General features: G+C 33.4%; 1 protein-coding gene and 1 non-coding gene across 2 annotated transcripts; one reads left to right on the top strand and one right to left on the bottom strand.

Annotated features, from left to right (window-relative positions):
• Positions 1 to 276: 276 nt before the first annotated feature.
• On the top strand, positions 277 to 26,019 carry LOC124540857. The gene is made up of 3 exons (XM_047118621.1): positions 277 to 417; positions 25,409 to 25,537; positions 25,860 to 26,019. The coding sequence occupies exons 1-3, from the start codon at positions 394 to 396 to the stop codon at positions 26,010 to 26,012; spliced, it is 306 nt and encodes a 101-aa protein (XP_046974577.1). The 5' UTR covers positions 277 to 393; the 3' UTR covers positions 26,013 to 26,019.
• Trnaa-cgc lies at positions 25,169 to 25,240 on the bottom strand. Its single transcript has one exon. It is a non-coding gene; the product is annotated as a tRNA-Ala (tRNA).
• Positions 26,020 to 27,867: the final 1,848 nt, after the last annotated feature.

Here is a 27,867-nt window from a genome sequence, read left to right as displayed (position 1 = left end):
AGGGATATATGACATTTGCCAATGTAAAAAATGTGTTACCAAAACTCACCACCAATAATAGTATCTGCTTTATATATATCGTTAATTTTGTCTATAAAAAACAAAGTGACATAAATTTAAAAAAAAAAACAGGAGTGTCGATCACCTGACGCCGTGACATGACGTCACAGTTCGAAAACGCAGACGCTATGAAAAATACTAAGATTATCTGGATCACTACTAAAGCACGCGGAGGCAATGTGTTTCTGAGATAAGAGACTTAAACACATATTATAGCCGACGCCTGTCTAACGCGAGCATACCCAGTCAACACGCGTAACTAGACAGACAGACCGTAATATACATATTTTTTATAGTTCAGTGCGAATTCAGTGCGGAAGTGTTAAATACAAAATGGCGGCGTTTTGTTTATCTATGGTAAGTTTTTTAATGTTGCTAGGTGTTTTTTTTTTAATTAATTTATTAAATGTTTTTAAAATTTCTTTGTATTTTTAAATGTATTTATTTAGATTATAAATGACTTAACAGAATAATTTTAATTAAATAATAATCTGTTTAAATAAGTTAAATTAAAATATAATTAATAACTAATTAATTATTAATAAATGGTCTAAAAATATTTAATTATTCCGCTAATAAATCGAATATTTATATATTTTTTAAATTGTACAGAAAATAACACAATAGTTCATAAGTAAAATTAAAGTTGTATAACTAAATAATAACTTTAAAGCAAATTTAAATGTTACTTTAGTGAACCTTACATACCATTTAAAAAAAGCCTTCTTATATTTAAGATACTTAAAAAAATTTAAATTAACAAAATATACTGAAATGAAAAATATTTCAATTACAAAAAGAATACGTCGTTTAATTCCAAAATGTCCTAAGATTGTCTTGTGGCATTGTACCTGGGTACGTTGCCACTGTTACCACTTTGATTTAACAAAAAAAAAAGAAAAATACTTTGATTAATCAAATATATTTAATTATAATACGTGCGAGATAAATATAACAGTATAAAATCATATGTTACAGTGATATAATCGCTAAAAACAAACCGTCGCTTATTCGCGAACGGTCAGGGTTATCTGAATGTTTTATTTTTGTAGTTGTTTCCAATGTTTACAGGTGTGCTCATGTATAAAAGTCGAGATGACCTCGTGGCTAAAACGGTCATATTGACTAAAGATTCCGGGTTCAAAACCGTATTTCATTTTTATACAAAAATTCTAACAAAAATAAAAATCGACTTAAAAAAAAACACTATTTCAAAACAAATAATATGCACTAAAAAGTAAAAATAATTATAAGCGTATTCTTCTTCAAGTTGATAATCATGTTACTTTTTTACTCATTATGTAGTATATGTGTAGTTTTAGTAACAATTATTGTTATATTTGGAGCTGGTGTCAGCCAGGAAAACACTACAATATATCTAGCAAAAAATAACATAGACAGTCGAATTGAACTCTTTTTTGAAGTCGGTTAAAACCACCGTGAAATTTGTCAGATGAAATTATAAAATTAATATTCCTTAAAAGATACATATATTTGCTCAGTAGTGAAATAGTAACAGGCTGTAACTTATCTTTTAAATATAATGGAATATTTTTGCTTTTCGTTCTTAAGTAATTAATTATGAAAAAATAACTAAATTAACTTTTTTCAAGTAAAAGCTCAAACTTTTGAACCATTATTAAAGTTTGACAAGAAACTCAGTAATAACTTTTTCTCGTTAATTTAATAAAATGTCTTTAAATTCAACACAATAATAACATAGTTTAAAACAAAATAGCTTACCGCTATTTGTCTGTCTCTTTATATGCTTAGATATTTAAAATTACGATGAGTAATTAAACATGAAAGTTTATATGTATTAATAATGCATGCACAATTGTACATGTATAAATATTGAGAAACGCTCATAATTTTAGAGGTTTCTAATGTGATATTGTTAATAAATACATTTTTTGCGCTTACATTGCAAACGCTGGCTAAACCCTATAACATAGTTCAAAATAATGTACTACAATTTTTTAAACCTTAAAACGGTCGAGGAATAAGTTTAAGTGTATTTTTACGAATAATAATGGCTTAATTTCGAAGTGATATTAAGCAATACCACATTGATCCTTATCCAAAACAGTGTCTTAAGCACATTGAGCATTTCATATAGATCAATATGGCCCTTTACAGCATGTAATTTAAGTTAACAGAGAAAGTGTAAGGACATACTGTCTAATGACAAAAAATCTGTGGACGTTGTATATAAGAAATTCTGCACTTTATTTAGTATCATCATTGCAACCGCGCGAAGACCGGTATGTCGCTAGTTAATATTATAACTCAAAAGATCTACTCATACTGACGTTACTTTAAAAAAATATCAAGTTAGAAGCTGCGATCTGTAAGGGCATAGTGAAGTCATTTAACAACAACAACTACTGGGTGGTAGGGCTTTGTGTAAGCCCGCCTGGGTAGGTTGACCACTCATCAGATATTCTACCGCTAAACAACAGTACGCAGTATTGTTGTATTCCGGTTTGAAGGGTGAGTGATCCAGTGTAACTACATGCACAAGGGACATAACATCTTAGTTCCCAATGTTGGTGGCGCATTGACGATGTAAGGAATAGTTAATATTTCTTACAGCGTTAATGTCTATGGGTAATGGTTACCACTTACCATCAGGTGGCCCATATGCTCGTACGCCAGCCTATTCAATAAAAAAACAGCCTGTAAATTTCCCACTGCTGGGCTAAGGCCTCGGAGGTTTGGAAAATATACCATCGCGCTGTTCCAATATGGGTTGATGGAATAAGTCATTTAAACAATATTTTATCTCAGCAAAGTTAAATCAGTTAAAACAACCGGATGTTTTTATATGTTATTTTTTTATCTTCATTGTTTGTTAATTTAAGTTATCTATTTCTATTATAGATAAGTTTTGCTTTACTTTCTTGATAGATATCCGCTTAAGTTTCGCTAGTAGTAATGATATTCGATTTTTAACACAATTATAAGTAGGAATTATTATGCAAAAAAAATCTTAGCAAAAGTATAACCTCAGCTTATTGCTTTCCCTGATGATTCGAGGGCTGATAATCTTTTGACTTAGAGGATTTGATTTTTGTTCAACGGGAAAAAGCATACTTAATGACATTCCACGTGTTCTTGATTTGTTTAGCAATTCTTAATATTTATTGGTTAAAGGTAAACAATTCTTATGTAAATAGGTTATTATGTAAGTATCATATATATGTATATTCGTAGATATTAATATAAACATTTGTGAGATACATTGAACGTACCTTTAAATATAATAAAAACGATATAATCGTCTTATGATTAATAGCTATTTATATAAAGGATTCTACATAAAGCAAGAATTTAAAAAGATCAGTAATTCGGGAACCCTTCATGTTCACAGACACACACATGTGTATAATAATACCACACTATTAATTAATTATTAGGTTACACTTACTTGTATATAAGAAGCAAACTGATCCAGAGTTAGGCTGGTAATCTGACCATATAGATCATCTAGGACGGATACCAAACTCTCATAAAATCACCTCCATAGAAATAACTAATGGTTTAAGAACAAATTCTTTAACTACCTATGTTAGAGAACAATAGTAGAGTTACAGTTACTGTGAATTTTTCACTGCTGGGCTGGTCCTCAACCTTTCAGGACCTTTCAGGTTGAAGCAAATTTTCCATGCTTCAATGTGAGTTGGATGACACACATGTGCCTAATTTTCAAATTTAGAACTTAGACAGACAGATTTGAAATTAGACAAATGCTGTTTTCCTCACGATGATTTCCTTCACCGCCAAAAATGAGATGATTATAAACAAAAATTGAGTACGGAAAAATGTGCTTGCCTGGGCTTGAACCCACAATCATCGCCCATCATCAAAATATACCAAGTAGTTTTTAAAAAATACTTCGAATTGTTGTGCTTCAGTTTTACATGACTGGTGAGTCATTTGACGTCGTATCGACATTTTTGGGGTGATGGACACTCCATACGCAACATGATTTTTTTTCGGACAAGTTTCTTCAGTTTTTAATAATTTTATTATAAACATATACAAAGTTGTATCCACAGTGACGTCATATCATCAATTCTAGGAATCGAGCATCGATTTCGAGTAAAACGCAGCAGCGCCGAAACTTTTAGCATTAGAAAAGTTTGTCGAACTCATCACAAAAAAGCACGCACAAAGTTATATATTTGTATGTGTTTAAACAGTTTTTGGTCCTGGCTCGTTTGCCTAATTTTAATGAAATTCGGCCTCATATGTATCCACCAACCTGAATTAAAGCAGCAGCAGTGGAATATGCTCCTACATTCTCCTCAAAGGGAGAGGAGACCTTTGTTCAGTTGTGGGAAATTTTCAGGCTGTACACATAAGAGAAAATGAAGCCAGACATACTGGCTCCGTATGCGTTACGTAACATATATGTGCATTTGTAACATTATACCACCATAAGATGTAAAGAGTATAAGTTTTAAGAAAAATAAGCCTTAAGATTTTCCATATAATAATATATATGGATGTCAGAGGAACAGATGTTTGTGGTTGATCTGACATTTGGAACACTATTTTAGAAAAATGGGTTCGCAAGTCACCAACGATTTCGAGATGCTTGTCAAATAATAACGACTCGTGTTGCCACGACACAACACCATTCGGGGTGTTTTGCTCTTAAAAATAAATAAGCCATCAAATAATATTACTCTATTCATTAATTATGAAAACAAACAAATTAAGCGTGCACCCTTAAATATATATGACTATACGCCAGAACTACTGTTGAGTAGTAGTAGTAGATCTGAGTAAAATTTGGCACTGAAATATATAATAGTATATGGCACATATCGTAAGATGGCAGCTTCACTTAATTGTAAAATGACGATTCAAAAGTGTTGGAAAAAGTCTACTCGAATAAAGTTGATTTTTATTTTGTTGGTGGAATACACATGTGGCAGAATTTCTATGAAATTAGACACATGCAGGTTTCCTCTCGATGTTTTCCTTCACCGCCGAGCACGAGACGAATTATAACCACAAATTAAGCACATTCAGCGGTGGTATGATTGGATTAAGAGGAACGCCTTTTAACCACTGGGCGATTTCAGCGTTAATTAGTCTTAAAGTAATATACATATATGTTTTTACTGCCTCCATCACCTACAGTCTAGCACAGCAGTCCAAAGGAACTTATCAGTGTTTAAATTTCTTCCCATGGAAATAATATTTGCCATAAACATGTTTGAGAACGGCTTGGCACAATGAATTTGGTGTATAACATCTGTTGGCGTTGAAACTGATCTTAGAGAAAGGACCGCTTTTGATATCGTGATGCCATGTGTGTTATGCAGTGTTGGTCGTTCATTACATTATTACTAATACTAGCCGTTCGAGTCTCTTTTGATTTAACTAAAAACCTTTGTAGCCTTTGTTACTTCGTACTCCTTAGCTCCATAGAGCTAGTGAAAATCCCGTCAAAAATAATAATATATAATAAATATCGGACAAAATCACATACAATACTCTGATGTAAATAGCTAAAGCACTTGTGTTATCGAAAATCAGAAGTAAGGACACAAACGCCCAGACCCAAGAAAACATAGAAAACTAATGAACTTTATCTACATCGACTCGGCCGGAAATCGAATCCGGGACCTCGGAGTTTAGAAGTTTCTACTGTGATTGTCTTAAATAAACAAAATCTGTAGTATATTTAGTAGTGGCGTACCCTTGAAAACCGGTGTACTCACTACTCGACCAAGGGGATCGTTTAACATTTATTTAATACGTTGCTTTAGTTATGGTCTCTTAGCGTTAATGCTAAGAATCATTTGATAAAAAAACGAATCTCTATGTATTAGAACACTCATCTACCTATATACTCGTATGTATTTACTTATCAGTCAAATGAAAACATAAACACAGACGTTACAACTACTAGACTGAACTATTTATTGATATGCAACTATAATATTATAAATTTGTTTATCACAACGAGATAATTCTAGTCTACAGATATAATAGATATTTAATTATAATTGTATTTCTGCACGAGTTCTGGCTATAAGAAGCTAATAGTCGCACGCAGATTTACTCGCGTTTTAGGGTGTTGGTTCTCATGTGTCAAAAAGTTGTCAATGTCCTTTCTCACCTAATTGCACCAAATCTGGTTCAGAGGTTTGGTCGTGAAACAGAGACAGACAGATAGAGTTACTTTTACATTTATAATATTAATATAGATATTTTAAAAAGATTATTGAGACTAAATTAATATATAAATCATACGATTTATTAAAAGAGTATTTTTTGGAAAAGAGCAACTATGTGAGTTCTTGCCGTTTCTTCTCGATAGAAGCCGCTTTCGATCACTTTCGACCGGAATATTTGTCTTATCATTTAAGAGGGATACTAATATTTATTTATTCTCTATTGCACCCAATCTTAAAACTAAAAAATAACATTTTTGTTACACAAAAGTTGCATGAGGTGCAACAGGCGGCCTTATTGCTAAGTAGCGATCTCTTCCAGGCAACCTTTGTGTAAAGGATCATAATAATGATATAAATGGGAAGAGTACAGCAACTTTTACAGGATACAGATACTATATATGGTGATGTCATCATCCTCCTGCCTTTATCCCAATATTATTTGGGGTCGGCGCAGCATGTCTTCTCCTGCCATACGTCTCTGTCAGACGTCATCTCACAAGTAACATTCTTTCTAACCATATCGTCTTTCACACAATCCATCCATCGTATCCTGGTCGACCTCTACCTCTATATCCGTTCACATCCATGCTCAAGGCTTTTCTAACAATATGATCTTTATTCCTCCGCATTACATGCCCATACCATGATAGCCGCCTTCCACATAAGATGTATCCATATTTATCTGAAATTTCATATCTATAGTATTTCCCATACGAAGTTGAATGCCTCGTTTGTCGTAGCGGTTACATTATACGATTGTATTCCTGAGATATTACAGTGACAGCTTAACTAAAACCAAAAATAGAAGGTTTTTCTGTCAACTTTTTGAGTGGTGTATATACCGGTTATTATGGGTACGCCACTCCGAATTCCCGGCCGATGTAGATTATCATTAGTTTTCTGTTGTCTTTGGTCTGAGTGTTCGTGGTACCATCGTTACTTCTGATTTTCCTGTGTTATGTAAAATCAGTGCTTTATCTAATTACATTGGGATCACAGATTATTATTTTATATGATACCAAGAACTCATGTTAGTAAAGTTTGTTTGAAGCTGGTTTAACACGTTCTATAAGAAGCGAGGTCTAATATGCCTCGCATGCGTCTCCTTGCGGTGCGGCTAAGAAAAACATATGTGTCTCTGTCATGCGGAGTCCGTAACGTCTATTTGATATATTGTAAGTGATAAATATATTTATATGATGGGTATTGAAAACAGAATGCTATGTACCTACTTAATATGGGCTCCCCTAGACCATGTACCGCACTGAAGAAATAACCATGATTATTTGAATAGGTCTTTTATTCCTGAAGTCACAATTTAGATCATGAACAATGTAAATATATATTTATTAGGCGAGTACAGACTTTTGCTGATTATTATTACGTCTGGGACAAATCTTTGCCTAGACCATCGTGAGCATAATCGGCAAGGAAAACATCATGTTAGGATATTTATATTAACTAGTCTCCCGCGAAAATTCGCGTTTATTCAAAATAATTGGAGTTTGTCGATAGCAATTTTCTTTAATTTTTGTTACCTGTTTTTTTCTTATACACTTATAATACCACTCTCAAACAAGACAGTGACTTTTATGCGCTGTCTATTATTAAATCTTTGTAACATCACAAAAATTTAGTGAATCAAGAATCGTCTTTATTTTCCAGCTCATCCAGGGCTAGAGCTCTTCAGAAGGATACTATAAGCAAATTTTTACGTTTTTTTGATGGCATAGGTTGGCGGACGAGCATATGGCCACCTGATGGTAAGTGGATCATCACCCATAGACAATGACGCTGTAAGAAATATTAACTATTCCTTACATCGTCAATGTGCCACCAACCTTGGGAACTAAGATGTTATGTCCCTTGTGCCAGTACACTGGCTCACTCACCCTTCAAACCGGAAGATAACAATACTGAGTACTGTTATATGGCGGTAGAATAACCGATGAGTGGGTGGTACCCAGACGGGCTTACACAAAGCCTTACCAAGTGCAGCTATAGTTCCATAATCACTGGGGCTAAAATCGACTTACCCTATTTTACAAGATGCCTCTTTGGCGAGGTGGTGTGCAACGGCTAGGACATTACGATTATGTGTTATCACTAATCTACTTATTATATAATTGATAATCGAATTGATAAATATCCGCTTATCTTGAATGTACGTTTTGAAGATACTAAGTACTAGCCACCCGCCCTGGCTTCGCACGGTTGCAAAGATATGACATCACAGTGGAAACTTTTAAAATTATCATTGCTTCTTTACTAAGCTGCCGATTTATTATTTATAAAAGCCTTATTCTCGAATCACTCTATCTATTAAAAAAACCGCATCAAAATCCGTTGCGTAGTTTTAAAGATTAAAAGCATACATAAGGATATAGGGACCGAGAAAGCGACTTTGTTTTATACTATGTAGTGATTGCTATTGATTGAAAGGTGAGGTTGTAATTACATATGGTATCTTAGTTTCCATGATTTGTGGTGCATTGAAGATGTAAGAAATGGTTGATATTTCTTATAGTACTGATATATTTATGGCGACCACTTATTTTCAGTGGAAGTAGATAATTTTAGTGGCCTAAAACTGTTATTATCACTTAACTTTGTTCATATATTTCATTGTGTATGTTATTTAATGTATAGTATATATATCGAAAGCGACTTGGATTACAAGAACAACAACAACAGTCTGTAAATTTCCCACTGCTGGGCTAAGGCCTCCTCTCCATTTGAGGAGAAGGTTTGGAACATATTCAAACATGCTGTTCTAATACGGGTTGGTGGAATACACATGTGGCAGAATTTTTACGACACGTGCAGGTTTTCTCACGATGATTTCCTTCACAGCGAGATGAATTAAGACAAATAAAGCATATGAATATTGTCTTGTGCTTGTCTGGGTTTGAACACGCAATCATCGGTTATTTAATAGGGATAGCTAAAAAGGCTCTGTGCTTTCAATATATAAGGGCTAAGATGTAAGATCATCAATCAAGTTTATCAAAAATTATCAACCATCAATGTTGTAGAACGCCCAGCGGCCTACATTCGCTTATCAAGTCATAGTACTAGCATAGTACTATTTAATAATAAATCATTTATCGTCAAATAATTGTCATAGATAATATTAATACTATAAATTTTAATGAACAATATGCAATTCACATTCAAGTAATTTTAACAGTGATTGATATCATGTGTGGTCCAGATACAAATATATGTACTTGTACACACAATGTTTATGTTTGTTAACTGTTTGTATGCACTTAATGCGTTTTGTACTTGTGTAATTTTTAAACATTCATTTAGTTCTCTTTTGTATCAATAGATGGCGTTTTTCACTTTATTCGTTTTTCGGAATCGCGCTATTCTTTGTCAAAGAAAATAATATTCGTTTTAAAAATTATGATATTGTCCCCATCGACTACGGTCTGGGCTGAGGCGCCCTATATCGTCCTATAAGGATTAATGTAACTCTCAATCCCCAAAGACTTTAAGGCTGAGTCTCTCAACCCCAACACCCGGTGACGCTGTAAAGGCCAGTAGGGACAACAGCACAACACACATACACACACACATAATCATTAGTCTTTGTCTGAGAAATGAGTGGTCGTTTTATTCAGTAATTAAAAATAGTGTTTGTATATATTCGATTGAGGCTTGTTTTTATCGAGCTGTTTCACCTAATAATGCATTTTACTCAAATACTACTGGCAACTCCAGGCAATCACCTGCATGTGTGCCAGTCATAGCGTACAGACGCTATGGCTACATACGGCAGCGCCATATTACCCTATTTACAATAAATAAGAAATCAATTTTGATATTGAAGAAAATTTTCCCGCGGCTTCGCATGTGTGAGAGAAGCAGATTTACTGTCTTTTTCTAGCAACACGGATGGAAATCTTCTCGATAAACGGTTTAGTTATTAAGTTGTGAAAGCTTTAGAAATTTACTTATTATTTTTTCTATTCTCACTTAAAGAAATGAGTCAATAAGATGACTATCTCAGAAGGAATATAATGCATTACAAAAATAAAACTAGGACTTACTTAAAACTAATTAACTCTATGATTGATATGTTGCGAAAGATATAATATCTTTCGCAACATATTTTATATGACATGTCTAAATATTTCCAAGTCTCAAACTCCTGACTGACACGAGTATAATATAAGTAACCATATGATACTCTCTAATTTTCTCTAACTTATTCCTGTTATCGGGACTAGACTAGTGAAATAAGTTATATTTACTATATGTTAAGCATTGATGATGGAATTAGTGTGTCCATAGTAAGTAATTTTAGAAGTTAAACTTCTTTAGACTCATTGCGATTTGAAACTCGAAGAGAAAATGCATCTCGATGGCAATAAATATTATGTAATTACATTTATTAATTTATTATTTCACACACACAATTTTTTATTTGTGGCTGATTGCTACAATCAATAATAATCATTTCACAAATATTTATTAGGATAGGATAAATATTTAGAATAAGTACGTTTAGAAGAAGTGACTTAAAAATCTAAGAATACTCTCAAATCATGAATAATTTCAATAAAGGATTGGGATTTTATGAATTATATAATTTATGAATCAATTGTTTCCTAATATTTAAAGTCTTGGTAATAATCATGACCCTTGAACATCTACCATCAGCATATTACAGTCTTGGTAGATACCACTCACTCGTATTTTATTCAAGTTGCGTTTTGGATTGAAGGGTGGGTGAGTCAGTGTAACTACAGACACACGTAATATAACATCCTGTCCAAAATTGATGGTGGTTTATTGATACAGTACCCATATCTATAGGTGGTGGTGACCACATACCAGCAGTCATTAGTTTGTCCATCCTATAATTTATATATAAAAAAAAAACAAATATCATTGAGTAAAGTAAATTTTCCTATAAGGCTGCTATGGGCTTGTAACTTAGATAACTATGAACACCATATATTAAAATCACTCCCTTATCTGTTACTAAGATATATATGTTTAAAATAAACTTTGATTTGACCTTTGATCTAACTGATATTTAAGAAATAAACTAACGCATCAAAGCTTCAGAAGCTCCTTATGTAAACCTTTACGATATCGCTTATCAACAATAATAATAATAATAATAGGGGTGTAAGGGAGTCTAATTAGGGGGGATAGACTCCAAGCCAACCTCACCTGCTCGTGGTGCACCCTGCTATAAACTAACGAGGCAATGGCGACCGATCGATGGCGGTATATCCATCAGGGGAACTATCTAAAGCTTTTAGGCGTGAACGTCTTACTAAGGTTTGGATAGTACAACTGGCATCAGCACAGGATGTCGGTTACAGGACGGCGGCGGAAGAGTATAAAGTATACCAACGGCGGCGTCCATGGGCTCAGTTAGGAAGCTTACTGTGCACTCATCAAATTTGGACTAGTATGATGAGTTATCTTCGTCCAAAAGAACAAAAGTATGAATAATAATCCTTTAAATAAGCCCCTAGTTCCCGGTAGCTCCATGGGGGACGCCGATGATAGTAGGCTGTTAACCCGTGGCGCCAGGGGCAAGATGAATCTCCGGGTGGGAATCCTTAACTATCAGACGACCGACGCTAGTCTCTCGGACTCCGATACCACTGAATCGATATCGTCGTTATTAGCTACGGATGTTGTGCAGAAGGCAAGCGCCGAAACGTCTGCACCCGCCAAAGCTAGCAAACGTGCACGTAGGAAATGGACAGAAGCTATGAATATCTTTATCCTACGCACATATTTCATTCTAACATCCATGGAAACTAATACAAGAACGTACCTTCCCGAACTTCATTCTAGATTCACTGAAAAATTCCCGGATATGCAGGCCAGCAGGCAACATGTAGGAGGCCAGCGCCGGGCTATAGTACGAAATAACTTATTAACTACTGAACAAATTCAAATGATACGTGAAGAGGCGGGTGACTACTTAAAAAAGCATCCTGGCCCGATCAGAAATAACGTAAGCGGTAGCCAAAGAATGCGCTGGGATAACGATTTAAATGAGTTTATTATGAGAAGCTATTACAGAATTACTAAAGTTGAAACAAATAAAACCGCGTACAGACGACTATTACATCAATGCTTTATTTTAGAATACCCTAACCTTTCTCACATATCTGAACAACGCGTAGCGGACCAACGTAGAATAATTATAAATAATAAACTTATAAACACCGATAGACTTCAAGAATTAAAAGATGAAATTGCAATAGAATTAGCGAGTCATATCAATAATAACACAAATCTTTCTGAACGTAACACTCCTGTGCAAATATCACAATTACAGAATTTTGCTTTAGATAATACCCAGACAGCAACAACAGCAACTCCAAACAATTTACTTACTCTTACCCCTATAAGTCTACCGATTTTATCTGAAAACACTCTACTACATGTTGCTAGCCATAACACTGTACAACATACTGAACATAGCAATAACTTACAATATTTATCTAATCTAACTAGTGATATGCAAAATCAAATTAAAGATACGTTCTTGCTACTTTTAAATAAATATAAAAACTTAGATCCCACCGCTAGACCCAGTATTCCTAAACAAAAGACCTCCAAAAAATTTGCTAGTATAGTACAATATATAAACCTATCCGTTCTCCCTGCTCATATATCACAAGAATCCGATTTTAATGAAATTCAAAATGCTATATATTGTGGCGGCGTTACAGCTTCTATATGCAATGGATGTAAAATTAGTGATCACCAACCTATACACAGGACAAGGCCTACTCCTAAATGGCAAAAAAGATTGGAGGATAAAGTTGCGGCCCTTAGAATAAAAATTGGAAGACTGACAGAATACATTAACGGTAATACGAGTAGGAAAATAAAACTCGAAGTAGACAAAATTAAAGAAGCTTACAAAATTCATTCACGACATGAAAATGCTAATACAGAACTAATTCACTTTCTCGATACTCTGAAACAAAAACTAACCGCTCTCTGTAATCGCTTACGTAGATATAAAGAAACCACTCTTAGAAAACAACAAAATGGCTTATTTAATAACAATGAGAAATTATTTTATAGAAACCTTAACAGTAATATACAAGATAGTAATATCGTAACTGTAACAGATATGCCAGAAGAAAAAAAATTACATCAATTTTGGTCTAACATATGGTCTAATCCGAAAACACACCATGAAACCGATTGGATTAAACGGGATAGGGAATTATTAGTAGATTTACCTGAAATGAAGTTTGATGAAATTAATATTGATATTCTGAAACAAGTTATAAACAAAACACATAATTGGAAAGCTACTGGATCTGATAAAATACACAACTACTGGTACAAAAAATTTACATATTTACATCCGTTTTTGCTTTGCCATATAAATGCCTTTATTAAAAAACCTGAAACAATGCCTCACTACGTCACATTAGGGTCAACATATATGATATCAAAAGACCGAACTGATTTAAAAAATCCTGCTAAATATAGACCCATAACTTGTCTCCAGAGCATATATAAGATCATTACATCTTGTCTTAGCCAATTAATTTATAGTCATGTGATTTCACAAAATATCTTAGCGGAACAGCAAAAAGGATGTAGGAAGGGTAGTTTAGGCTGCAAGGAACAGCTGACTATTGATGCAGTTGTTTCTAAGCAAGCAATCACCAAAAAAAGAAATATATACACTATGTACATTGACTATAAGAAAGCGTTTGATTCTGTACCTCATAGCTGGCTCATATACATACTTGAACATTATAAAATTCACCCGCATATTATAGAATTTCTAAAAAATACAATGCTTCATTGGAGAACCACTCTTAAAATGTTTAATGGCAACCATAGTTTAGAAACAGAAATAATAGAAATCCGGCGTGGAATATTCCAGGGCGATGCGTTGAGCCCCCTCTGGTTTTGTTTAGCTTTAAACCCCCTATCTACACTTCTTAACAATTCCAATATGGGCTACAGACTTACATTCAATAGTGAGGCTTACACTCTTTCACACCTCCTCTACATGGACGACATCAAATTATATGGAAATAGTTTAAGTGAAATAAACAATCTTGCTGATCTTACAGAAAACTTCTCAATAGATATTCATATGGAATTTGGCATAGATAAATGTAGTATACAATCTATTAACAAAGGAAAAATAGAACAAAACTCGTACCGCCTTCAAACAGGTGAAATAATAGAACCCGTAGATGAAGTATCTGGTTATAAATATTTAGGCTTTAATCAAACTAAACAAATCCATGAGAAACAAATAAAGAAAATATTAGAAAAACAATTTAAATCACGATTGCATAAAATACTTAAAACACATCTTAATGCCCGAAACACAATAAAAGCAATAAATACCTTTGTCATTCCAACATTAACATATTCATTCGGCATAATACACTGGTCTAAAAGTAATCTTATTAAGTTCCAACGTCTTATAAACACAACACTGACAAAGTACAGAAAGCACCACCCACGATCCTGTATTGAACGGCTAACGCTACCAACACAAGAAGGTGGTAGAGGCCTTATTGATATTAAAAATCTCCACAACTCACAAGTTACCTCTATTCGAGCATTCTTTCATCACCAAGCCACTAAGATCCCACTCCATTTTGCTGTAGTTCATGCAGACGTAAAACTGACACCTCTCAATCTAAAAGACCACACAAAACAGAAAAATGAAGCAGTTTTCTCCGCACAAGAAAAAATTAATATCTGGCTACAAAAATCACTTCATGGAAGACACCGCCGCGATCTGATGAACCCAATTGTAGACAAGATAGCGTCTAACACGTGGCTCAAACGCGGTGATCTTTTTCCTGAAACAGAGGGTTTCATGATGGCAATCCAGGATCAAATCATACATACCAGAAACTATAGAAAGCACATCATCAAAGACCACACACTACAATCAGACCTTTGTCGACACTGCCACAATAGCTCAGAAACTATACAGCACATCACAGGAGCATGTAGTACATTAACACAGACAGACTATAAACATAGACACGATCAAATAGCTGCAATTGTTCACCAATACCTAGCATTCAAATACAAACTTGTCAATGACAAAACTGCTTATTATAAATACAAACCAGACATCATCCTCGAGTCACGTGAATTTAAGCTTTATTGGGATAGGACTGTAATAACTGATAAAACTGTACATTTTAATAGACCAGACATTATGTTACATGATAAGAAAAGGGAGACCGTTTACCTTATAGATATCGCTGTACCAAATACTCATAACATAGCCTCAACTTTCACTGAAAAAATTGCCAAGTATACTGATTTGTCCATCGAAATTAAATCTCAGTGGAAAGTAAAAAACGTAAAAACTATACCCATTATTATTTCATCAACCGGAGTCATTCCTCACTCACTGTTTTCCAGCTTACAAGCACTTGGCATACACAAACTAACTTTTATTTTATTACAGAAAGCAGTCATTCTGAATACATGTAGGATTGTGCGGAAATTTTTATCAAGTGATTAGGTAGTCCGTTTTTGTTTGGATAGAATCCCGCAAAAACGGAGAATATAACCTCGTTAAAACGAGAGCATGAAAAAAGTTAAAAAAATAAATAATAATAATAAACTTTATTGAAAAAACACAATGCTTACATAATAGATTATAACATATGGTACAATATTAATCTTCTTAAACTTAGCTTAAACGATTTCAATGATTTCCATTGGTTTTGGTGCATTATGGTTTTAGCAATTTTAAAATGTTTGATTATCTTTGGACCCCACACTAGGAGACCTGTATCGTGGGGCCCGAAACGGCCAACAACAACGGCCAAAAATATCATTTATATCACGAAACACATCGTAGCTTTTCAAATGACCTTTAAATTCGATAATAATTTAGGACACTCGGTCAAACGCGATATGAAACTGAAAACGGCCTAAATCATTTTACGAAAATAGATTAAAACAGTTATCGTCATACAAAAATAGATTAAAACAGTTATAGTTATTTAAATTATATGCTTCTAAAGAATAGAGCCTTTTCTTTTCTTACGAAGATTTGCAGCTCACGTTTAAAACACAACTAACACAAACAACAAACACAACTTGCACGGTTAGACCGACAAAGAAATTCTTGGGTCAGCTATTTTCTCAGAAACAGCCTGAAGCTTGGAAGTTAAAAGTACCCCAGGTAAAGCCGTTGAACCAGTGCCTGAATTCCATCCAGTCATGTTGGATTTGCCGCTCCATCAGATTAGGTTCAGTTGGTGGTAGGCCTTAGTGGTAGGTATTAGTATACTAATATTTGTTGAGTTGGTGTCATCAAATATTCTAAACTAAAAAACGGTACTCAGAATTGTAGTGTTCCATTTTGAAGGTTGAGTGAGCCAGTGTAACTACAGATACAAACACAACACCTTAGTCCAAGGTTGGTGCATTGGCTATGTAAGGAATGGCCAATATTTCTTATAGTACTTTTGTTGATTATTTAACATGAGATTTATTAGCTCGTCCAGCTTAACCAAAAATCTTTGTACACTTATGCCGTATAGTATAGAATGCGTAATTAGTTTGCCTTCCATGAGATCCGCTGACAATAGAACAGACAATACAAGTTTCATGATAGCGTTATCTGAGATGAATCCTTAATTCAAATATAAGCTCATCTATATCTATACTACTATATAAATCTCTAGAGTCTGTCTGTACACTCAATTTTTTTGTCGAATTTCGTCATAAGTATTAATTTTATGACAGACTGATACCAGTTTTACCATTTTTGAAATTTTTGTCTGTCTGTCTGTCTGTATGTCCCGCTTTAACTCGAGAACGGCTGAGTTGATCTTTACAAAAAATTGTATGTGGTAAGAACACGCGATTGCGCAAATGATAGGCTATTTATATATTTAAAAAAGGATGTGTTTGTATGTCTGCCATCTATAGACTCAGAAACTATTTGACCGATCATTATGAAAAATTTTATGCATATGTGCTTTTTGAAATAGGAAGAGATCATGCTATCCCCATTGATGTAACTCGCCACCAGGTGGCGCTGCGACAAAAAGAGTTTTACACTGTTCAACCGATTGTCATTAAAATTAGTACGTACAAGTATTTTCATTTGATCAACTGATAAAAAATAATGAAATAAAAAAGAAAATCTATTCAAAAAGCGTAATAACAACTAACTTATTATGCGTCATATGTCAATAAACATAAAAGAATCATAACAATTATAATTTTTATTTTAAAATATGATAATTATAAATTACATGTACGGGATGTAGCTATTTTGATTATAAGAAAGTGAACAATGATCATAATTGGTAGGTATACTCAAAACTTCAATAACAATAAATCTTTAGTTTAAAATGCAAACGTAAGACAAATAACCAAAACAATAACTTATTTGTATAAATACAAACGTGGAGCTACATTCTTCACATTATTTAAAATGCCACTGAAAAAACAAAATATCGGAATATCGACAAGATAGGTACAAGATAAGTACAGCGTCATAGAACCAAAAGAGCTACTGAAACAACACACCAACAAAAATACGTTTAGAAGCAAATAGAATCCTAATTTCTTCTGAGAGCTGCCGAAACAGTTAGTCAACGTAATGATTAAGTTTCAGATCGACGATGTTCAATACTACAAATCATCGAGAAGTCATCGCTTAATTAGTTAAATATTTCAATATTGCTCTAAACGATGAAACAACAGATAATTATAATATAAAATAATAAAGTCATTATGAATGAACATTAATGCTCCCATGACTCCAGAAGTCACAGCTGTAGTTGTTGGTATAGAAACGAAACGACATATTGTTATCATTAAATGAGACAAAATTATGCAAGGTTTTGCTGAAACACACCAATCGTATGACGAATTCTACGATTATCCAATTCTGTTTCTGCGTGAAGAAGATGTATATCAACTTAGACTGTATCAAACTAATATCACGATACGGTCTGTGACATCGAAGAGAGTTAGTTGTAAGGATTTTTATGCGTATCGTATAATGATTATAGATAATCAATCTAATCATATTCAGAAGTGTCGTTAACTGTTTCGACAATTCATTGTTGACATCTACGCTAGCATAAAATAATAACAACTATAATATTCATCATTTTTATCTGAGATAATTATAAATTATATATACGGGTAGAAGTGCTTTTAGCATTTTTGATTATAAGAAAGGGAATAATAATCGTAATTGTTAAAGTATAGAAAATTATACTCACAACTTTATTGAATCATTAGTGTAAATGTAAACGTAAGAAAAGCTACAAGTAACTTATATATAAATAGAAAACTGCAGCTACACTCTTCAAATTATTTACAATGCCACCGAAGAAACAAAATATCAAAACGACGACGAGAAATACGCAGCGTCATACAACCGAAAGAGCTACTGAAACACCACACCGACAAAAAATACGTATAGAAGGAAATAAAATCGGAATTTATTCTTTGAGAGCTACCAAAACAGTAAGTCAACGTAATGATCAAGTTGCAGATCTTCGAACAAGAGCATCTTGCTCAAGAGCTACTGAAAAACCTGACGAGCGAGTCCAACGACTGGGTTGATCAACGATAAAAACAGACTAAGTCAAGAACTAGAACCAATCTCAATAATTTAGCCTTCAATTACGATTTAGGAGTTATTATAACAAGATGCATCTCGATCTGAGCATTGTTTCAATAAATATAGTGTGTCACGCTATCAACTTTAAAATAAACTGCTGGTATGTGCTGCTCCACTAGCAAACTTTATTTACCATAACTGGTTCAACCACCAGAGCCCTTTCTTTGTCGACATTGTGTCGTAAATGTCGTCAACTGTTTCAAAAAATCATAGTTAACATGTACGCTAAGATCGAGAACGAACAATTACACTACATTCGATACAACATGATATTGGACAAAGAGCAATACTTCCATCTTTGTACACTGGAAGTCCAAGGCATATGCACGAATATAGATGGATTCTTTGACGTATTCTTTGACGCAAGTTTCGACGTGTTGGCGTGATGCAAACTTTTACAGTCTATAGAAATTTAAATAATAAGGTACAATCAATTTTACATCGAGATTACACCAACGAAAAAATACTCATGAATTATATGTTTCCGGATTCACCAAAAAGGAGATGTAACAAATAAGTTTATGGGTTTCATGAACAATCTGCAGCCTGTCGAGAACTTCATTGAAAAAGGGGAAATAGATGACGAACATTAAATAAAGAAAATCTCGCATGTTTCTTTATTTATTCCTTTGTTATTTATGCATCGTTAATGATCAAAAATTAATTACAAAGCGAAAATTAATTTTGCTGTGACAAATGCTCATCGACCAGATGAGCCGAGATGGCCCAACGGTTAATAGGCGTGCAACTTAACCGATGATTGTGAGTTCAAAGCCCGGTCAAGCAACTAAATTTCAAACTGTTCGACGGTGAAGGAAACCTATGTGTCTAAATTGAATGAAATGTATAGATGTACTAATGAATGTATAAATACACATTTAGCCGAATTTCATTGGGAAATTACCAACCCGCATTGGATCAGCGTGGTGAAATATGCTCGAAAACTTTCTTCTCAGAGGGAGAATAGGCATTAGCCCAGCAGTGGGAAATTTAGAGGGTGTTAATTTAACATTTATGTAATGCCCAGCGAAGCGGGCGGGTAAAGCTAGTTGTAAGATAATATTCAAACTTATAACGTTCATAGTCTAAATTTAAAAAATGTGAGATTACGTAGCGTACCTATATAGTATAACCTCTCCCATAACGCGCGGCATCTCATCATTCTCTAAGATTATAGCATTCCATAATATATTATTACTGTCAATAATTTTCAAAATTAAAAATCTAAATTGAAATATTCCTTATTCAAATAAGCTTTCAAAAACCATATTAAAAAGTTCATAATAAACATTATATTAAACGAATATATAATAAAACGGAATATAGATTCTGCTGAGGAGAACCGACACGAAATCCAGTAGTTCTTTTTCAACATTTAAAAATACAAAGTCATTTATTTGAACCCATGATCTTCATGATCCACGTGATTTGTTCCATAACTCTGGACCATTTCGCTAAGGACGGTACCATCAAGATAATACAAGTATAATGGATGATTGTTTCACAATCATTGTATCAGAAGCAAGCGTCATTATTGACCCAATAATATTTACAATGGTACATATCGAAAACAACACTGACCCAAATATCTTACTTTATCAACCCCATTGTTTTATCAATTGTAATAAATTTTATTGATTAAGTAACTGTTTGGACAAACATCATCTACTCATGATATTATTGTTGTATTCGTGAAATCATTACGAGGATTTTTGTTCTAAATATATTTGGTATCATTGTATTGACACGAGAAGCTAAGATAAACTTATAACGCCTGGCTTCAGACTTAACAACGTTAGTACATCCTTCATGGGACACGGTTTTCTTTTGTTTAATAATATTATATTAAAAAATTAAAGCTCATATAAAATACATTGATAAATAAGGAGTGTTACTTAATAGTAGTTTATAATTTATGTTAGACAGCGTGGACTTAGTATATAATTCAGTAATTTAAATGGTGGAAGAGAATAACTACTTGTTGGTTCTTCTCAATTGAATCTTCTATCCGAACCAATGAAAGCTTTTAATTCAGAACTGAAGCAATACGATTAGAAAGTGCTTCTATGAGTCAAACAGTGTATTCACAAGCTGTGTTTACTACAAATTGAGGATTAGTAAAATATTTTATGTAGTAGTCAAAGTTTATATTATAATTTAATTAGTTACTTTTTTTTAATAGTTATTAGTTAATAAGCCTAACGCCCTTTGGCGGGCGGCATGTTCATGTTTATGTCAATCAAACTATTTTTATTTGTTGTCATTAATAGATGGCATTAGTAGTATTTTAAATCGCGCTATAGTTGTCTTCGTTTTGTTACGATATGTAAGGCATTGTTCCAAATAAAATTAGAATTTCCTGGATCAATAATTCTTTCATTCGTCATCTTAAAGTATATTTTGATTATAATTGTTGTGCAGTATTCGATTAAGCTTTTAAGGCGCTTCGATAATCCTCAGATCCTCAATTCACATTTAGTATTTGAGTTCTGATTTCACTCAGAAGACACTCAATAAATATTGAAAGCTGTTAATTCAGAAATTCATTTGCGATATATACTCATATGTATTGTAATATGATACAATAAGTAGTCATATGACGGTTTAGGCAGCTGGTCGGTAGCGAAGTCGTCAATGGACCGTTTATATCATGAAGATAACACAGATAACATATATGTATTCAATGACGTAATAAAACATAGCAACTATCATGTTGGTTATTACGATATGAGCTACAGCTCATTACAATGAGCAAAAACCTCTACTCTTGGGAAGGGTAATATTTATGATTTTATCAAATATTCTGACGTCCTAATCTTTAAAAAAATATTGCTGATGTATTCGTACAACATTACTGTGCAGTACAACTAGAATTTAAAAAATACTAGGTGTCGCCTGTGTCTGCATTCAAGTTTTAAGGGTAGGCCTATGACCTCTTTGGAGTTCAAGCTCGTTTTATACCAAATTTCATCAAATCCGGTTTAGTTTTCCCTTGAAATAGCAGCAGATACAGTTATTTTTGCATTTATGTTAGTTATAGATTTGATTCAATTTATATAATTAGATGAAAAAACCAATGCTGGTTCATTGCGTTGGATTATTTTATATTTATCTATAATGATCACGAGATATGCATGTAGATGTAGATGTCAAGATATTGTCGTGGTAGGTTGAAGTTAACCTATGTGGGTAGGTATCACCCACTTTTAATATTGTAGTCTGTACCGGTTTGAATGGTTAGTGAGCCAGTGTAACTACAGGCACATGCGACTTTTTAACTGAGTTTGCAAGAGATGCAAGAAATTTGCCAATTTACGCGTCTGCTAACCTTCTGATATATAATCTAACATAAATAAATAATAAATAAAATAAATAAATAATAAATATCGGACACCATCGCAAACATTAGTGTGATCCCAATGTAAGTAGCTAAAGCACTCAGTCCCATGACAACACAGAAATTTAATGAACTTTTTCTACATCGACTCAGCTGGGAATCGAACCCGTGAAAACCGGTGTACACACTACTCGACCACGGAGGTCATCAAATATAATCATTATCAAATTAATCCAAAGTAATAATTTCGTGCAGGTGCAGGATAATCTCGATTGACACCTGTGCACAATTGTAGACGATTTATAAAATGCTTTTATAGTCTACAACGTGTATCCGCAAAATCCGTATTATCGAGATATTCCGATATTAGATCTATAAAATGTAATCATATCTATATGTATATATATATATATATATATATATATATACAAAATTTAAAAACATACATATATATGTGTATATATATGTGATCATATATAACAGACAGTTCAACGGTTGGCCATGTTTAGCGTTTACAAATCAATTTTATTCAAGTAAACTTCACAATGAAGCGTTTTTGAATCGTCAACAATTAAATACTACCACCGTTTCGGAAAGCAGCTTCTAGCGAGGAGAAACGGCAAGAAACTCGCATAGTTGCTCTTTTCAAATAAACAGATTTACAATGCTGTTATTTACAGTAATTAGTGTCTAATGATGGAACCCGAGCCTAACTCCAGGCCTTTCTTTCTAAAAAGTACTCTTAATGAATAATATGATTTATTTATTAATTTAGTCTTAATAATCTTTTTAAATTTTAAAAATGGTAAATTGATTATATTTTCCGGTATCTTATTATATATGCGTATACCATTGCCCAAAAACGTTCTATTTACCGTATGCAAACGGAAACCGGGGGTTACAAGTTTATTCTTTACGTATGGTATTATAGGTGTTTTATATTAACAACGTTTATGAAATAGTTACATAAGATATGCACGCAATTTCATGCGCGCTAATTTAATGAAAATATGTCCGACACTGAAAATCCCATCAAAATCGGTCCAGCCGTTCCAGAGATTAGCCGAAATAAAAAGACAGATAGAGAAAACTGAAAAAAATGACATGTTATACTGTCTTATGTTTATACACCATTTACACATACATATGCATTTAAAGTGACTTTTTTAATATTACAAACAGACACACATTTTATTATATGTATAGAAGAAGAGTAAATAATAAACCAAAGAAATAATCTAGTATATGATATTTTAGCGAAGCATACTGTCGGCTATGACCCATAATGAAATAAAACTAGTTATAAAGGATTTGAATCGCGTAAATTAATTATTCCCGACGTTTCGAGCACTTTACAGCGTTCGTGGTCACGGGACAGTCTGTAAAGTGCTCGAAACGTCGGGAATAATTAATATACGCGATTCAAATCCGTTATAACTAGTTTTATTTAAATGTGTAATCGCGAAAATTTAAGACAACATTATATGACCCAAAATCTTAGCTAAACATTCACATACTAGATACAGGTCGTTGGCATTTGATTGGCAAACGATACATTTCTAGAACAATATGCCATGAAATCTTTAAAATATTTTCCTTATTTATTGCTTGTTTTGTTTATGTTTGCTAAGATATCAATATCAATACTCGGAATATATTTAAGAGGGTTTTGGCCGTAGTGATAAATAATAACAAGAAACCGCTGTTTTGACGTCCAATAATTTTAATGGTATACTCTTGATTGACTTTGATTGTACAACAACAACAGCCTGTAAATTCCCACTGCTGGGCTTAAGGCCTCTCACTTTGAGGAGAAGGTTTGAAACATATTCCACCACGCGTTCCAATGCGGTTTGGTGGAATACACATGTGGCAGAATTTCTATGATATTTGTCCTATCCTCACGATGTTTTCCTTCACCGCTGAGCACGAGATGGATTATAAAGACAAATTAAGTACATGAATCAGCGGTGCTTGCTTGGGTTTGAAACCGCAATCATCGGTTAAGATGCGCGCGTTCTTACCACTGGGCCATCTCGATCCAGTTTAGTTAGTTAAATAAGCTTTTTTGATACGTTGAAATACTCATTATATATATGACTAGCTAACCACGGTTCGTTTGTGTTAGGCAAAAATTAGCCTTTATCTTTTATTGGACTACAAGTTTGCTTCATACGAAATTTCAGTAAATTCGGTTCAGCGGTTTGGTAGTGCAAGAGCGAGAGACTTTCATATTTATAATATTAATATAGATATAAGATAGGTTATTGAGGATGCTCAAAATAAACCACAAATTGTTTCTCTGAAAATACAAAGTTTTGTTTTATTTAACACGCCTTTACAATATCATAACAATTATCATTAAACTATTACAATTATACTTTTATCTTACCTGAAAATACAAAGAAACGACATTTAAAGTTCACTAATATCGCCTCCTCTTTATATGTCTTTATTTTCTTACAAAATCAAAGTTCAAAGTAATCTAAACATTATCTGTCATTCTGTCATTCAACCATCAAATGCGCGGCAAACTGACTTTCAGTTACAGATTAAAAACGCGTGGAGCGCAGCAAATTTGGCATAATGAAATGTCATTTCATTACATAGATAACTCTTTTAAAGCGTAATTAGATGCCATTCAATGTCTTATTAACAATCCTACTTTGGTCCCATTTTACCGACGGGACACCAGTTCTTCAGGATTTGAAATTCAGCCCTAACGGTCCTACGACTTCTTTGCGGATTTCGAACTGTTTCTAAATTCTCAATTGAAACAAGTACCATAAGCGTTTATAAGTAACATATTTTTTCTAAGTTTAACTTACTTTAAAATTAAGTGTCATAACATCAAACATTTTAACTTAATTATGAAGTTCAAAAAGTAAATTATCATAAAAGTAATATAGTTGATATGTAAGTTGGAGGTGCTGGGATTTGAACCCAGGACTTTCAGCATGCGAAGCAGACACTCTACCACTGAGTTACACCCCCTGTATGGGGAGTAACTGAAAATTGGATCCATTTTTGTAGAGATTTTTAACGTTCAAAAGCAAAATAAGTAGTAGCCATATCCGTCAATTAACAGCAGTGGATTACATCACTGGATTGTACACTAGTATACTTCAATAATTTAATAAAATACTTTTATTTTGTTCACAGAAAAACGGTGTAGCGATGCTGTTCATAGTGGTGTGTATAGCGGCTGTCGTCCGAGAATCGAACGCGCGACCACCCTGGCTGGCACCCGGTAGCGGTGTATTCACCGAGTCAGCTGAATGTCATACAGATGTAAGAATTTAATATGTTTATTAGTTATAGAAATATGGCCTATGACCGTTTCTGTATCCCTTATTGCCAAGTTACAGAGATGGCCAAGTAGTTAGACTGTGTATATTAACTGTCGATTGCGGGTTCTAACCCAGATAAGCACTACTGAATTTCAATGTGCTTGGGCATGATCCATTTCGCTCTCGATAGTAAAGGAATATATACTGAGAAAACTTGTATGTGTCAAGTTGTCTGCCCACAGGGCATTAGAGCCGGAATTGCCACCAAAACCGTTTCAAAGGAAGAGGTGTGACTATACTTTAACTTTGCTCTTCTTTTCCAGGACGAGCTTCTAGATCTCTGCCAGAGGTGTGCCAAACTCACAAAGTCCAAACTGGCGTACCCAGCATGCTGCTCAACAGACTTACAAGCTAGAAAGTGGTGCTCAGATTATGTATACTTCGGGAGAGGTCAATACGACTTCTACTTAATTTGAGACTTAAATAAAATAATCTAAGGAACTAGACATGTAAGAGATCGGAACACACTAGCGCGATCAAGTTGAGCGATATAAGATATATGTCAATATATTTTATAGCGAAGATGTAGACGAAGCTTTATAAACGCTGCGATGCTTTGTCGCGCGAGTATGTTCCATCCTTAAGGCTGCTAGAGTCACCCCAAGTTTTATATCTTTAGGAAATATTTTGATTTTTATTCGAATTATTTTTTAATAAATGTATATACTATGTATAGATTAAGTATTCGGTTAGAAATAATATAAATCGATAAAATACATCCATTCATATAAAAAAATCATATACACAAAGACACACACACATACACACACAAACACAAATCAACGCAAATTACTTCAAATTCATACAATGCATTGACCTAAAGTGCCTTACTAAGAAATAATGTAAAATACTAGCTGAATTGTCATAATACTTGTCATCTTTTATAAACACAAACATTTACACACATGCAAAGGAAAACGCACACAATTCAATCAAAAGAAACCGATACTGTACAGTCGGGGTAAGAAAAGGTTCGTCACCTTAAGATCTATTTTCGTGTGCTCAGTATGAGCGATAATCTGCTTTACCGGTCGAGAATGACATGTTGCGTCGCAATGATTTGATGTTTAAATTCAAGAGGTACTAAGAGTTTGAGACTTGATAAAGGAATTAATTTGAAAGCTGACGAAGGTTTTCTTGCTCTAACTGTACAATGGCTTGCTCTAAAATGCTCAACTATGAAATATATTAATGTAAAGTCTTAAGTTATCATATCAATAAAAAAATGTACAATAATTAAGCATATACTTAAACTTAGTGCTTAATTTAACATGTTTATAAAAAAAAATTACATAAATAACAGTCCTAAAAAGTTCAAATTCATTGTAACACTAGGCTTAGTGGAGTTAGTTTTGTTAAAGCAAATTCATATTACAAGTTCGATCTTTTGAGAAGTAACGACGACTGTGTACATTTTAAAGTAAAGTTATGTAACAGACAACAATCACAACAATTTTTTTGTTATATTATATTATGTTAACAATCAAGTAAGTGAAAACATAGTATAGTCGATGTTACATCAGATTGTGGAGCTCAACTTGAGATTAGCTTAACTTACTGAGATAGAGAGCTCATAGCATATTTAAGTCGTTTGAATATTCTTATGAAAGTCAAATAGAACTATTGAAATAATTCTCCATTTCGAAAACTCATGTGTTTATAGTTATCGATGTTTAAATGAATACATTCTACTTAAATCTGTTCTTGGCTTAGCTATGCAGTGATAAAGTCAGCCAGAAGGCATATAAATTCACTTTCTGATAATGCAATAATTCAAGTGCGAATTTCAAATTAATTAGAAAAACTCCACAGATTAAATAAAACAAAATGTAATTCATACTTTCTTGCTTTATATTGTTAGTATCAGTCCACTTCTCAGAGGATATAATAAATGGAAGGAAAAAATAGCCTAAGCAATCCAAGGAGTTTGCATTGATTGGTCATAGTGCCATATCGACATAGTTACCACGTGGTTGACCCAGAAAAAAGAGCATTTTACATATATATACTACAATATATGACTGTATAATAATATAGTGTAAAACTAAGTTTAAATTACTTTTAGTAAAAGCATGACTGTGATACTGTTAGCTTAGGTTTTGTCTTAAATAAATATTTTAAAATAATAAATGGTTATTTTGTTTTATTATCCTTGTAATATGATATATATTTTTTAGAGTAAAAATTTCCTAAAACTTGAGATTCGACAAAAGAAAAATTGTTGAATTTCTCTGACAGTCATCATCAGCCCGTTTTTGTCCACTGCTGGAC

The sequence above is a fragment of the Vanessa cardui genome, chromosome 26 (assembly GCF_905220365.1).
Source record: "Vanessa cardui chromosome 26, ilVanCard2.1, whole genome shotgun sequence".
In the NCBI taxonomy this organism is placed as follows: Eukaryota; Metazoa; Arthropoda; class Insecta; order Lepidoptera; family Nymphalidae; genus Vanessa; species Vanessa cardui.
The sequence above is the reverse complement of the archived record's forward strand: the minus strand, read 5'-3'. Positions and strand labels throughout refer to the sequence as shown.

Coding starts and splice junctions, on each gene's coding strand:
- LOC124540857 (XM_047118621.1), top strand. CDS start 394: ATGGCGGCGTTTTGTTTATCTATG. Junction 418..25,408: donor CGGCGTTTTGTTTATCTATG/GTAAGTTTTTTA, acceptor TTTTGTTCACAG/AAAAACGGTGTAGCGATGCT. Junction 25,538..25,859: donor CAGCTGAATGTCATACAGAT/GTAAGAATTTAA, acceptor CTTCTTTTCCAG/GACGAGCTTCTAGATCTCTG.